Raw genomic sequence first — 13,933 nt, 5'->3', positions numbered from 1 at the left:
TTTTGTAAGTATGCCCAAGCACGGCGAAGGGCACCGAACGTGTTAGAGATTGGCATGGCCCACATAAACCCCACCACGAGTGAGCTTCTGCGAGTTACAAGCTTGCCATTTGTCTCAGTGGCTGTAGGCCTTCGCACCCCGGAAAGAATGTGCTCTGCAAAGCCACGAGAAGGGGGCAGAGCACCTCCGGGCAGTTACCATTCCACGATACAGATAACTTGACCCTCAGCTCCAGAGCCCCACACGTTAGAGTTAGAGCCCTCAAATGCTTTGATCGCAAGACCCTCACACACCACGGCACCAGCCAGACCACCGGCCATAAAGCTGTAAGACCCCCATGACTGATCAGAAAGCAAGGCTATCTTGCCTTCACAATTCAGTCACGTGATTTGTGCTGTGTGGTATCAGGTAGGGATGAAATTCTAGCTAAAAGCGAGGGTGGAGAACCTTGGAGGCTGCAAGCGCATATGGGAAAGGGTGAAGTACGAAAGTTGGTATGACCGTGGTTCTCCCCCTGGGCCCATCGCTGCGTCTGCCAGGTGCACCATTATAGTGATAGAGCATCATTGTTTTTTAAATAAGTAATTGCTTGTTATGCCTGTTTTACCGCGGATAACGAGCCCAGCAGCACCCACGTGGACGGAGAAGGACAAGAAGACTAGGACCAATGGCCTAGTATCCTCTATGGAGTGGCCCATCCATTTATAGTTCACTCCAACCAGCCTTGCTGGTTTTTACTGTGTATGATGACGACCGTGATGACGCCAGGCGTCCTTTCAACTTGCTGCTATTCCCCAATTTGCCTCAACGTTTGGCGGCAGCAGAGCATTTGTATGTTGCAGGAATAAATACTTACCCTTGCAAGAGATGACTTGGGCCTGTCAAGTCGTTATTGTTGCATGCGTAAGCCAAAAGCCTCCGTGAAGCTGTTAATGGACAAGTTACTCCTCACAGGACCTGAGGGTCGTTCCAGATCTCCCCCCCACCCCCCACACTGCAGCAGGGCAGTCACTCAACAGAAGGACGTGGCCTATGGTTAGCAGAGGGCGACTGCACAGCCTCTTGCACAGACCCCCATGCAGGGTATATGCCCGTATTCAGTATTCATGTATTGGCCTCCGTGCAGCTGGTGGAGCACAGTGCTTCTGTACCCTCTGTAGTAGCGCTGGCTACATGGAGCCGGCAGAGCAGCTTTCCCAAACCCTTGCTGCAAAACCAGGTCTGGACCATGTTCTCCCCCCCCCCTCCCCTTCAGCACTGGGCAAGGACAGGAGTAGCCTCTGAGCAGAGCTTCTGTCACCCGGACACCTCCTGCACTGTTTTGTGAGCACAAAAGCTGCCACAGACGTAAACCACTTTGATTCTGAGGGTAGTGTGTACCCTCACAGCTGAGGGTGTGCATGGAATAGCCCGTTTCCTATGGCAGACTGAGACCAAGGCACAGAGTGAAATCCATGCCTCTTGCCCTAGACCCCAGAACATGACCCACATCTCTGGGTGTTTCCGTTGCAGAATGTGTGGTGTCTGCAAGCTTCTTGCGACACCTCTGTTTCCTCTACTCCCCGGTCTTGCAAACTGGCAATTAGAGGCGTTGCTAAGGGTGGGGACTATTGGGGGGGCTATAGCCCTGGGTCTTTTGGCTGTGGCTCCGGATAGAACCTCAGGGGCTACCACCAAAAGGCTGGCTAGCCCCGAGTCCTGACCCTAGAGTAGCCCCAGATCTTTTCCTGACCTAGCAACACCCCTGCTGAGACCCCTCTGCTAGGATGTGCATAGTTTTCTCGTTTTGGGGTAAAGGGACATGGAAGCAGGTTTAGTAGCAGGTAGGGGACTGATAAAGGCATGTTCATTTGTGTATTGCAGCCCACGGTGTCCTTCAGTGCTTTAAGTGGCATAAGAAATAAAGGGAGGTGCGATAGACTTGTGAAAGGGGGTTTAAGGGCGGGGCCTGAGAAGTGTCTCCCAGTGCCCAAGAATAACCAGTAGCTAGGAACCTTTTGAAAGATGTGCAGTTTATGTACCTAAAGGATAGGCTATAATACGCGCTTAATACACAGAGGTTTCTAATCGCAGACCCGGGATTCGAACCTGTGTTGCTCTGTATCGTCTTGCTTCCAAGGCGAGCACGTTGCTCCTGAGCTATCCTCCCGAGACAAGTGGCTGGGTTTTCACACTTGGCATGAAAGGGACTTGCATCTATTTGAAAAGGTGTGTTCACTGAACTATATTGATCAGCAGTCAGAAAATGTACTAAATTATAAATATTTAAAAATCAAAAACCAAATTCAATAAAATTCATACAGGTTCCAATCCCTCAGTTGTTTTGAAATAAATGCATGACTCTTGAGACTCGAAATGTGCACTCCCCACTTGCTATTGGTTAGTGATAATTAGTGCTTATTGAGTAGGATATGATATGCTGTGTGTATGTTTTAAAATTCTGGTGACAAGCCACTTTTTAAAGGTTTGCTAGTCGCTTTCAACTTTAAAATGTTACCCCTCCTCTTGGGTAATGGTTTAATTAAATAATTTCTGGCAGAAGACCACAATATAGTATTTAGCAAAAATCAAGCCATGTCCTTGCTATATTAGATTTGATTTGTAATACACTGAAGGGAAAAGAGAACTGCAAATGTCCACAGCTAATGATGAGATTCTAACTATGGCTGATACCGACATCTACAGGGAGAGCACAGTATTGCCACTCTCGCCATTTCATTGACTTTTAGCTCGGATGAGGTGGGCAGCTTTTGGAGCCTGGCTGGGCTGAAAGTTAGCTAATCCCGCTCACTTAAAGCCTAGTGTACTAATGGCACAAGAGACTGACGATCATTCCAACGTTTGGGGCTCGCTGGTTACTCTGCGCTGAAGTACATGCAGGTGGCGCTGAAACTCCTCATAGCCCAAATCATTTGTGAAAAAATCATTCCAGAGAACTGGCGCAATTGACCGAGTCAGTTTGGAACGAGTACTCGCGTTTTTTCCCTAAAACAACTTTTTGGGTGATTGAGTGCAGCTGAATCGCTGTAATCAATCGGCGCGGCTCTTCTGGGGGGTAATTTGGTTCACCAGAGGAATGGTTAATAACGACGGTAAAACCAAGCACATTTTGTTTGGATGAGGAGAAGATTCCATACACTATATAGTGAAGATATGTGGCGCCACCTGGTGGCCAACGTTTGATTTTAGCATTCTCTCTTTTGGCGTTCCCCCCGCCCTCCCCCCCCCCCTTTTCTTTTTCTTTTACAGAAACGGGACATTGTCTCGGGAATATGCTGTGCCTGTTCGGTTGCCATTCCATTGGAGAAATTCCAGGGATCTGGCTCATCTTCCCGCCCCTGCAAGCACGTGCAACAACCCCCCCCCCCCTCAACCCCCCACTCCTCATTGCAATATACGACGCTCAGATTATTGCAATAGTACCTGCAGCATTGGGCTTTTTTGTATAGCTCACTATTGACTGAATCGTGTGAAGGGGCATATGATGTTGGTGGATAAAGCAGATCGAGAATCACCATTTACCCAGAATTACACAATTAAGTTTAGTGGTGAAGCTAGGATCCGAGACCAGTCTGCAACCCAGGCGCTAAACCAACACCCACCCAGCTCTGCATGGTAGAAATAAGATCACTGTTTTTTTTTTTTTTAGAGATAACTTGAAGTACACATCCTGATAATCCAATCGCACAAATCTATAAATCCTCCTAAAAAAACCCATAGAACGACAGAAGTACTCCAAGCACCAGTAGGGCTGACGCTGGACACAAGGGTCCACCCGCGAGACCCAGGGAGATGGAGGCAACAACTCCAGCCAACCCTTACCATCCCCCACCGCCCGTACAGCCACAGCTAGGTACCACAGGGCTGTGGAACGGCCGAGATACCACCAATCACCCCACAATCGGAAGTATGGACACTAGCAGCTGCGCTAATCATGTGGGGGGGTGAGGAGCATGCAAAGTTATTAAGGGAGCGGGCGGAGGGGACAGCTAAACCCTCAAACGGCCTTGAATGCAAAAACGGGCACATACCTCCTGAGGCACAGGGCGTACAAGCATTCCGTCGTGTAAGATTACACAAGCCCAACTGGCTCAATCCAGGATAGAGATACCAACTAACCAATACCACTAACAATTTCCTTCTCTGCATACACCTCTAAAACTCCAAATCAAACACAACCACAAACCTCTAGTGCAGCAAACCGCAAGAACTTCACTACACTGCAACAACAAAACAAAACACACACAGACTCGCACATCAGCAGGTTTAGTAGCAGGTAGGGGACTGATAAAGGCATGTTCATTTGTGTATTGCAGCCCACGGTGTCCTTCAGTGCTTTAAGTGGCATAAGAAATAAAGGGAGGTGCGATAGACTTGTGAAAGGGGGTTTAAGGGCGGGGCCTGAGAAGTGTTGTCCGGAATGGTTAATAACGACGGTAAAACCAAGCACATTTTGTTTGGATGAGGAGAAGATTCCATACACTATATAGTGAAGATATGTGGCGCCACCTGGTGGCCAACGTTTGATTTTAGCATTCTCTCTTTTGGCGTTCCCCCCGCCCTCCCCCCCCCCCCTTTTCTTTTTCTTTTACAGAAACGGGACATTGTCTCGGGAATATGCTGTGCCTGTTCGGTTGCCATTCCATTGGAGAAATTCCAGGGATCTGGCTCATCTTCCCGCCCCTGCAAGCACGTGCAACAACCCCCCCCCCCCTCAACCCCCCACTCCTCATTGCAATATACGACGCTCAGATTATTGCAATAGTACCTGCAGCATTGGGCTTTTTTGTATAGCTCACTATTGACTGAATCGTGTGAAGGGGCATATGATGTTGGTGGATAAAGCAGATCGAGAATCACCATTTACCCAGAATTACACAATTAAGTTTAGTGGTGAAGCTAGGATCCGAGACCAGTCTGCAACCCAGGCGCTAAACCAACACCCACCCAGCTCTGCATGGTAGAAATAAGATCACTGTTTTTTTTTTTTTTAGAGATAACTTGAAGTACACATCCTGATAATCCAATCGCACAAATCTATAAATCCTCCTAAAAAAACCCATAGAACGACAGAAGTACTCCAAGCACCAGTAGGGCTGACGCTGGACACAAGGGTCCACCCGCGAGACCCAGGGAGATGGAGGCAACAACTCCAGCCAACCCTTACCATCCCCCACCGCCCGTACAGCCACAGCTAGGTACCACAGGGCTGTGGAACGGCCGAGATACCACCAATCACCCCACAATCGGAAGTATGGACACTAGCAGCTGCGCTAATCATGTATGTCCGAGCAGAAACGCTTGGTTAAATTATCTACTAGAGAGAGAATTGCTTTCCTTGCCATGATCTCGCACCACTTACCATTTTCCCTCTTCCCTTGCCAGGTATCCTTCACCCTCCCAGGCCCATGCGCGTCCTTGCTCTCCCGTCTCCGGAGGATCCTGCGCAAGTAGCGGGCAACCAGGAAGACGAGGCGTCTGCTGCAGATGTGGCTGCCGCTGACGACGCTGCCCTGGTGGCCGCCGAGAAGCATATATTTGAACACCTCCCTCGGCGAGTGAGCCAAGGTATGGCTTTAGTGCCTGTGTGCGGCCCTGGCAGTTGCAGTTACTCTTCGGCCAGCGCTGCAAGAGTGTGATGCTGGTATCCTCTCATGTGGAGGGGATTTCTCCAAAGTGTGGGTGCATGTCAGTTTGAGCTGCCCAGGATCAACTGTGGACTGGGTCGGCTGCACGGGCAGGCTGGCCTGGGTGGGAATCTAGAGAGCCAATGTATGCGCTGCTGCCTCTCTAATGTGTGGAGTTTCTGTAAGGTATTTACTATAGACAAATGTCGATAGCGTTTTCCACAGCTTTTTTACATTTGAAATTCTACATAGATCCATTTTTGTTGTTCACCTAAGCGGGAAGTTTTTCCAGCTTCAGATGAGTGGTTTGGGAAGGCGGACACCACTATGAAATGGTTCTTGCGCATCTTCATCTGTCCCTGGTGGCTTAATTTGAGATTTCTGGGGTGTTTCCAAGCTGGTTTTCGTGACCCTCTTTCACTTTTCTTACCTGCCTCTGCATTGACCTGTATCTGAGTCAATCTGCCGCTCCCACCCCTCCATGTCGCTCCTCTTGTAACGGTTCTCCTCTTCTCTTCTGCCCTCTGTAGCCCTTGCCGAAGCTTGCTTGGAGAGGAGGAGCTTCTTGGAGTCCTTCTCCAACCTGCTGCCCATGCGGCTGGCCTCGGCCATGATGCTGCCCTACACCCTGCCGCTGGAGTCGGCCGTCTCCTTCACGTTCAGGTAAGCTGGGCCATGGCCTGCTGTCTGGGTACCTGATTGGTTACTATTCGAGGGGTATGGTTGGAACGAGTGTTTTAATCAATCGGGGAGTCTGGTCATTCATTCAGTGATTCCAAGCGCATCCGGGATGTTCCTGACCCATCAGGGTGACTCTTTCCTCGGATTGGGTGAAGCCCACGTGCTACTAAGATTCGGCCCCACTTCTGCCACCATTATCAGTGTGTGGTGCAGTGATTCAAGGGTAAAAAGCCCCTTTGCTTTCTTTCTTTGTCTCAGTAGATTATCGTGAGTGAAGATTGAGTGGAAGCACACCTGCATCACCCCCTCAGGCCCCCAGCCACTTATGGGAGGGTGTCCCTTTCACATTCTCTCTTGCTTTATACACCAAGAAGCCTCTTTTTTGTAGCCATGTCTGATTAGATGCTTCTCTTGGCTCGGTGTGCATGATCATGTATATTTAAACGGCTGAGGCGATTTCTTGGGCACTCTGACTACTATTTAGGGGGTCATGTAAAACGCTGGTGGGGTTTGAGCAGTAAGGCACCGGCTGGGGAACTTAACACTGGACTTACCCAATCCCGCTCCTTTTTCTAAGGCTTGGTGTAGGACTGTCCCACTCTTATTGGGGCAGTGGAGGCCCTGCCTTGTCAGGAAAGATCCCAATTACTCTGTATTGCACCTTCTATCTGAGTGGAAAAATAACGAGTGCTGTGAGACAGAAGGTGTAGAGCACTGTCCTCCCAGAAAATTACTCTTGGAAAATGAAGAATATTCAAAATCAAAGGTGAGGGGTATAACTTTAACTGAAAATATCTAAGGTAAAGATGAAGATGTCAAAAACCATTCCAACTTTAATCATTTCTATAAAAAAAAAAGATGATTACTTGGATCAAAACAAAAATAAAATGTGTTCTCTCCGAGAGAAGTCTGGTTAAGCAAGTTGTTAAGCAGGTTAGCATGGTTCCATGTGTTGATATCCCTGCAAAAAGATTGCGATACAAAAATATTGCCATATTTATACACCAATATTGAGGCATGGACTCTGCGGGGGACACCCCCGCTCCCACAAATTATCCACCCCCATAATGATCACTTACGGTGCTCCAGACAATCATATATACGGCGATATTTTTGGTGGGGATAATATTATCTGATAGTGTTAGCATGCCATTTCTCCTAGTACAAGTAATAGTCTTTAATCATTAAACGGCAAATTGATTTGTGGTGTGCACAATGTAAATCTTGCTCTTTGGTTGCCTGTTTGTTCAAACTCCTGTGGCCTCCCCCTCAGGCTCTTGGAGTGGCTGCCGGATGTGCCTGAAGACATCCGGTGGATGAAGGAGCAGACGAGGAGCATCTGTCACTGCGTCCTGACGAAGGCCAAGAAGAAGCTTGGAAGCCAGATCTCTGCCAGGTACTAGTCTCCCCTTTCCACCACGCACTCTCCTTTTAGAAGTTGGGACAAAGCGGCTGCCCCTGAAGGCTGCCCAAACTAGTGCAGCGTCTGTCCGATGACTGGCAGGATTAACAAAACCACCAACGGGGCCGAGTAACCTATGACAAAAAATCCAATTGAGGCCAGGTCACCAAGATCACGAAAGAGCTTTTTCCAAGGCATTTTCAGGATCACGTTGCTCACAATATATGCCAGCATTGCCTCTGTAAAAACACACACCTGCTGCCTTTGCCCAGTAAGGCTTATACCGTCACTGTAAGACCCCACTAGTCTCGGCTTTACCTCAAAAGGCACGGTACTATAAGAACAAGGCCATGATGAGTTTGCCCAATAATGCCAAGGCCAGAACTGCCAGCCTGACAGTACGAGCCACTATATGAACATACTTGTCCAAACATCCCACTGTTATTATCCCTTTAAAATCAGACTCTTGCTTGCATTCCCCAATAATGCCAGCTTTTCGCCGTTATAAAACACTTGTGTTGGTTGCGCCCACTGCCCAGCAATGCTGTAGGTCCATGTAGAACTCATTTGCATGCTGCAAGGCAGCCCTTCCTCCCTGCCAAATATATGCAGGGGCGAGGGTCCATCTCCCACTATGGAAATGTTATGCATGCAGTCTCTCTCTTTCTCCGCCCCCTTGCCCCCTTTTTATTTAAAGACTTACCCCAGGCCACTGTGGGGATAATATAATACAGGTGAAACCACGGCAATGCAGCAGGTCTGGAGTTGGGAGTTTCTCTTCACCCCTGACTTGAGACTGGCAGGTAGAGGGAGGGATGAAGAGTCTTTGTTCACCTGCATGGGCTGGATCTCCAGCACCCATGGAAGGAAATAAGTCCGTCAGTCTCCTGCTGCTTTTCTCATGGGTTGTGTTTAAGTCGGGGCTAGACGCAGACATCCCTTGGCACTGGCCAATGAATTGGCGATATACCCGTTCTTTGGATTTCCCGTTTCTGCTCAAAGTGGGCTAGTGATTGAGTCCTTTCACTATGCAGCTAGTCGTTGTGACCACTGTTACTGAACACTTATTCATTTATATGTACAATTTGTAACACTTTTGACCCCCCCCCCCCCTCGCCACGCGTGTTATTCAAAATGCCTGCCATAAAAGGAACAAATTGCTGTTTGGAACTTGGGCCACTCTTTCCTCGATGCCCGAGCCAATTTTATGCTGCAGTCCCACCCCGCCATGTCTCCACGGAGTGCGCATCGTTTTCTGCCTCCAGCACGGTGTTCCCTGTCCTGGCACCCTGTGTCCAACCTTGTGGGGTAGGAGGCTGCTAAATTGTGATTGACAGCCTGCCTGCCCGACAGATGTTGATGGAGAGGAGGTGTGCTCGTGCTGCTTTTTGGCCACCCATGTAGTGCACGTTCACTTTCCTGGTCCTGGGCTCAATCCTGAGTCCCCGGGAGAGGGATAGATTCTAGTGTAGTTCTGTCTCACGCCCCCCTCTGGTCTTTGTGCTTGGTGACCAATAACCTATAGGTTCCAGTTCATCATATGCTCACTTTGCCCTGCTTCTAATACCACATCTCTGTGTTTACGTTGCAATGGGGGAAAACCTCAGCGCCTCGACATGCACGAGAGTAGGTAATTCACATACATACAATTCAACCTGAGACCTTATTTGTATTGCAGTAGAGCGTGAATATCCCAGCGTTTGTGATTTTGGAGGGTGTCCTGCTCTTAGTTCTAATTGTCCTTATTTCTGTCTGTTGAAGCTGCTGTCTGATTCTCCCTTCTCTTTACTTTTTTCTTCCCTCATCGTCCCCAGTTAATGTTCTACATTTCCCTTTGCGTCTCCTTGATGCCCTTGACTTTCTCTTTTCTGGTTCCTTTTGAGTGGTGGAACCACTCTCGTGCTGTCTGCTCCCTGACCGGTCTAGCCACGCTCAAGTAGCCTCTTCCTCTAGTTCTGCGTTGCTTTTCCCTACTGACCTATGGCTATACATGCGTTTGCATCCGGTGGCACCTAACATGGCTAGACTGTTCTTCACCCAGAGGGATATGATGCCACACAGAATCTTCATTTAAATGCAAGCCACGTTCTTCTCCTGAACCACTGCGATAGCTCAACCTTTCCCCACCAAGCGCTACGTAGAACCCTCAAGAGTTTCCATCATCTAGTGACTCACTCCAATCCTCACATGCTGCTAGTAAACACATCCTAGTCTAATGGTGTCCAACCCTTTCATTTACACACATGGTGGAAGCTGCTTTGTATAGCGCTCTGTGTTTCTGTATGGCTGCGGGTTCTTCCGTGAAGCGCTGCACCGCCACAGTTCTCCGCAGGACAGTTGAGTAGTTGTGGTGTGCCAATCGTATGTATTTGTTGAATCTTTTATTCCTGGCAGCGGAGTAAGTGGTCGCCTTGACTCGGCCCTATGCAAACCTGCTCTACCTCATCTGCTGCCCTCTCAGCAACGCGTGCTGCATGAATGCTCTCGCGTCATGCGTGAGCCTACTGCCCATGCCTGTTGTGAGTGATGCGCAACCTGACCTTGATAGTGCTGCAAGAAAAGTTCATTTGACCAGTCCGGTGAAAGAGCTAGACAAATACCCAACGATCATTGGTAGTTTGGGAACAGACCCATTTAGAGATGTCCCCAAACAAGAACCCTGTACTCCAGAGCGCCTCCCCTTATTACTGGAGGAGATCGAATAAATGCACACATCTGGCCTTGTCTAGTCCTTTAGTTAATCTATTTAATGCGTGCAGAGCCAGTCGAGCATGGTGATGCCCGCAGATCTTCAGGCCTCCTGGCGAGGGGTTCAATCACAGTGCTAGAAAGTGTTATGAAACTGGAATTTCAGGTGGAACAAGCCGAGAACTGTAGGAGAGGGACAGTATTACAAGCGCTTGGTCTAGCATCTGATGTTACTGAGGAGATTCTACTAGGAACTGAAGGCTAGGAGCTTTGAACTGACAAATGGGTAGGATGCTGACAATGGGCGGGCTGTACTCTGCTCATTGGGATTGCCTGCTAGCGGCCAGTCTACTGGCCCCTGGTAGGCAATCACAACGTTTCCCTTTAACAGTTTAAGCACAGCTCCACCAGGCTGTATGTTATGTTATGTTACTTGCCATTTACATAGCACCTTATATATCATTGGTATGACCTCAAAGCGCTGTTAGGTTGAACGCCCTCGGGAACCGTAGTTCAAGTCAGTAGAGCGAGATAGTGTCGTATGGTGTGTGGGTGCACCGGATATGTGTGCAGCTGCTGTAGTTGTTGGATGAAAGCTGCTTTCTAGCAATAGGTTCTGGCAGGTCGGCGCCTCCTTGCTCCTTGAGGACGAGCCGCCCTTGCCCAGTGCTACATTCTGGGAGATATGGACAAAGCAACAGTTCTGATCACAGCCGTTAGTAGAGCAAAGGGACTTGATGATCCGCGCAGGGATCTGACCGGGTGCGATGCAAGGCAGTGGGGCCCTGCTTTTAGCAGGCTGGAGCCGCGAGCTGTTGGCTGGAAAGGGAGAACTGCTTGCCATGAACATTGCTACAACAACAGAGGTTTTCACTGCTTAGTCACCCTTTAAGAATGAGAGTGGCACACCAGGGAGAGAGTCTATTACTCTGCTGGATGGGTGCTGCCAAGGACATTCTAGAGGGTATAAAAAAAACATGTAATATGCACTCCCACTGAATAACCTATTATATGATGAGCATAGGGGTGAGTAAGTGAGTGGATGGGTGAGGACTTGAGTACCAGACACGTCTGTTCAGAAAAATGCCAGTGTAGAGGATGTGACATCGTGAATCGGATGATCACAGGAAGTGACATCACATGACGTTTTGTGAACCCAGGGTCACTGATGTAAACGAAAACTACCATTTGATCAAATAAAGTTACTGGTGTAGGAAAAGGGTTATTTTACTTCAAATATATTAGCTGCTTATTATGTTCCAGGGGCACAGCAATTATTTGCCAGGAAAACGCACATCAGGCCCATCACAGACCAGGGGTGCATCTTCTTATGCCAGATCAACCGAGAGGGTAGGAATGGCATTGTTTGTAATGCATGCTGCTTTTTTTCCCAGTCTAAAGACATTAATTCCTAATAAAGCTTCGCGGTTGCTGTTGATTTGTCTCAAGAAATTAACAATCGCGCTCTATGCATACATAATCGTTCTCCTTGCCGCTTCCAAAGCAGCCACTTAACCAGGGGGTGTAAGGGAAGCACCAGGGGTGGCCGCTGCTACCTCTGGTGACCCACAAAGGACGTCCGTAGGGTGGCTAGTGTTTTGGCCTGAATGCGCTTGATGAGAACCGTGTTGTTGTACCGATCTAGTGGTTTGGGTGTTTTGAGATTTCTGGTCCGTTTCCCCTCCTCATGGTCCACATTTAGTAGGCTTTTTTTTTTGTTTGTTCTGTATTTGGACTCTTGGGAAGGAACACGCCCGAGAAGCTGCGCTGGGGGAATACATGAACTTGTTGGTTAGACTGAAGTTTATGTAGGCCTGTAGCTAGTATGGGAGTCCTTGCAATGCCATGCATTTTAATTGGTAAGCTAGTACAAAGATTTCAATATAAAAAAAAGATTGAAGTGATCTGGTCTCTGGTGGCAGTCTGATTCCGTTAAAAAGCTTGAGGGATGCGCTATTGGAACCGCAATCCTTTCCCGGGGATTGCCACCATCTAATACCACCACTCTAGCACGAACAAGCGCAGTGCTGCCACTGGGCGCCCAGATGATCTTCTTGGACTGAGCAGCTGGTTTTGACCCTAGTGACGGCCCTGTCGGAGTGACTGTTTTCATCTCCATATTTGTATGCTAGATCTTTGAAATCCATGTCTCCTTCTGGTTGTCTAGCCGCATTCCCCTTTATTGAACTACCGCTCCCCTTCTCTATAAAAGTCTGTCCAGATTCATTCTCGTTCCTTCCTTTCCTCTTGTGTTGCGGTACATGGACCGTCTACCACTTTTCTGCATCTCCACAGCTGACCCTGAATGGCTCAACCGATTTGGCACAGTGCAAGTGAGAACTTTGATCTTGCCCACCAGGGAGGACAGTTACTTTTTATGGGTGTGTGAACTGAATGATCACCTCTCGGCTTTGATAGATCCAGAGTTTCCGACTTGAGGGATTATGCGAACGCCCATGCCTGCCTTCCAGTCACATTTTGTCGCGCAACCAACCACTGTCTTAGCCATACAAATTAACCGTACTGTGCTGTAGGTACTGCCAAAAGTGTGTGTTGAAAAAAAGGTCTTTCCGCATGATGTGTATCCCTGTGTGTATATTGAGATTCCTGCATGCTTGGGAGCTTGACAGACATTGGGGTGGGTGGAGAGCCTCTTGTGTCTTGCCACATGTGGTTGACTTCTTCTGCGGCCCTGGCTTGTCTTGGCTTTCCCATGGGCCCTCTCCTCTTGAGTCTCATCGTTTTCGTTTCTGTGCTGGTGTTTAACATGGCCTCTTTTTGTTTGGCAGGCTGTATTACCACCTGGAGCTGAGGCGTACCCAGAGCCTGCCTATGCCCATGGTTCTGAACTACAGCGAGGCGCTGCCCAGGTGGGTGAGGAGCAACACCTCTCTGATGGACGTTATGGTCAAGTGGGAGGGCTACCAGCGCCAGCTCATGCCCGGGCTCTTCAGCATCAACCTGGACATGCAGGCCTCCCTCTTCCACCAGCAGGAGCAGCAGTGCCTCCAGATGAGGGCCCTGGAGGACCAGCAGGGACTCGAGATGAAGCACATGGCCGAAGGTGGCATGCTCGAGAGTCTGGAGCCCTGCTGAGCGCCCCCCTGGATTGGCCAGCCGCTATGCTACCCACAAAGACCTCTGTATCGTCTTTCTCTACCATCGCCTGCTCAGACCCTCAAATGTTTGCGCTGTTTTGGGGAAAGGGAGAGGAGGGGTGCTTTTCTTAATGTGACTGATCTACAGTGGTCTAACGAAGAATTTTGCAAGGACGTCTAGACTTCAACAATGCTTTTTTCTGTGTCTGCTACAGTGTTATTTCAGGGGACAAGATGCAGATGGGCGCAATTTCAAACCGTATGCATGCATGTGTGTGTGTAGATGCATACGTACACACACATGCATATACTTGTACATCTTTATAAATGTTTGTATATATCATGGAATCACTAGTACCTACTTAGTGAAGATTACGTTAAACTTCCCATAGGAAGGGAACTTTGTCTCTCTCTCACTCTCTTTCCCTCTCTCTCTC

The 13,933-nt window shown here is 48.8% G+C and overlaps 1 protein-coding gene across 2 annotated transcripts in view; it reads left to right on the top strand.

Annotated features, from left to right (window-relative positions):
- The window catches only part of PNPLA2 (patatin like phospholipase domain containing 2), a 158,154-nt gene extending 144,484 nt beyond the window's left edge, over positions 1–13,670 (top strand). Inside the window, exons 6-10 of one of the 2 annotated variants that reach the window (XM_069624022.1) lie at positions 5,386–5,568; positions 6,158–6,290; positions 7,582–7,704; positions 11,662–11,748; positions 13,188–13,670. In XM_069624022.1, coding sequence (XP_069480123.1) covers positions 5,386–5,568; positions 6,158–6,290; positions 7,582–7,704; positions 11,662–11,748; positions 13,188–13,494 — 833 coding nt within the window. In that variant the 3' untranslated portion in view covers positions 13,495–13,670. The remainder of the gene's footprint in view (positions 1–5,385; positions 5,569–6,157; positions 6,291–7,581; positions 7,705–11,661; positions 11,749–13,187) is intronic. The other variant, XM_069624023.1, reaches the window with a different exon arrangement.
- Positions 13,671–13,933: the final 263 nt, after the last annotated feature.

Source organism: Ambystoma mexicanum, chromosome 11, assembly GCF_040938575.1.
Source record: "Ambystoma mexicanum isolate Mex_15411 chromosome 11, UKY_AmexF1_1, whole genome shotgun sequence".
Taxonomy (NCBI): domain Eukaryota; kingdom Metazoa; phylum Chordata; class Amphibia; order Caudata; family Ambystomatidae; genus Ambystoma; species Ambystoma mexicanum.
This window is presented reverse-complemented; position numbering and strand designations above follow the sequence as displayed.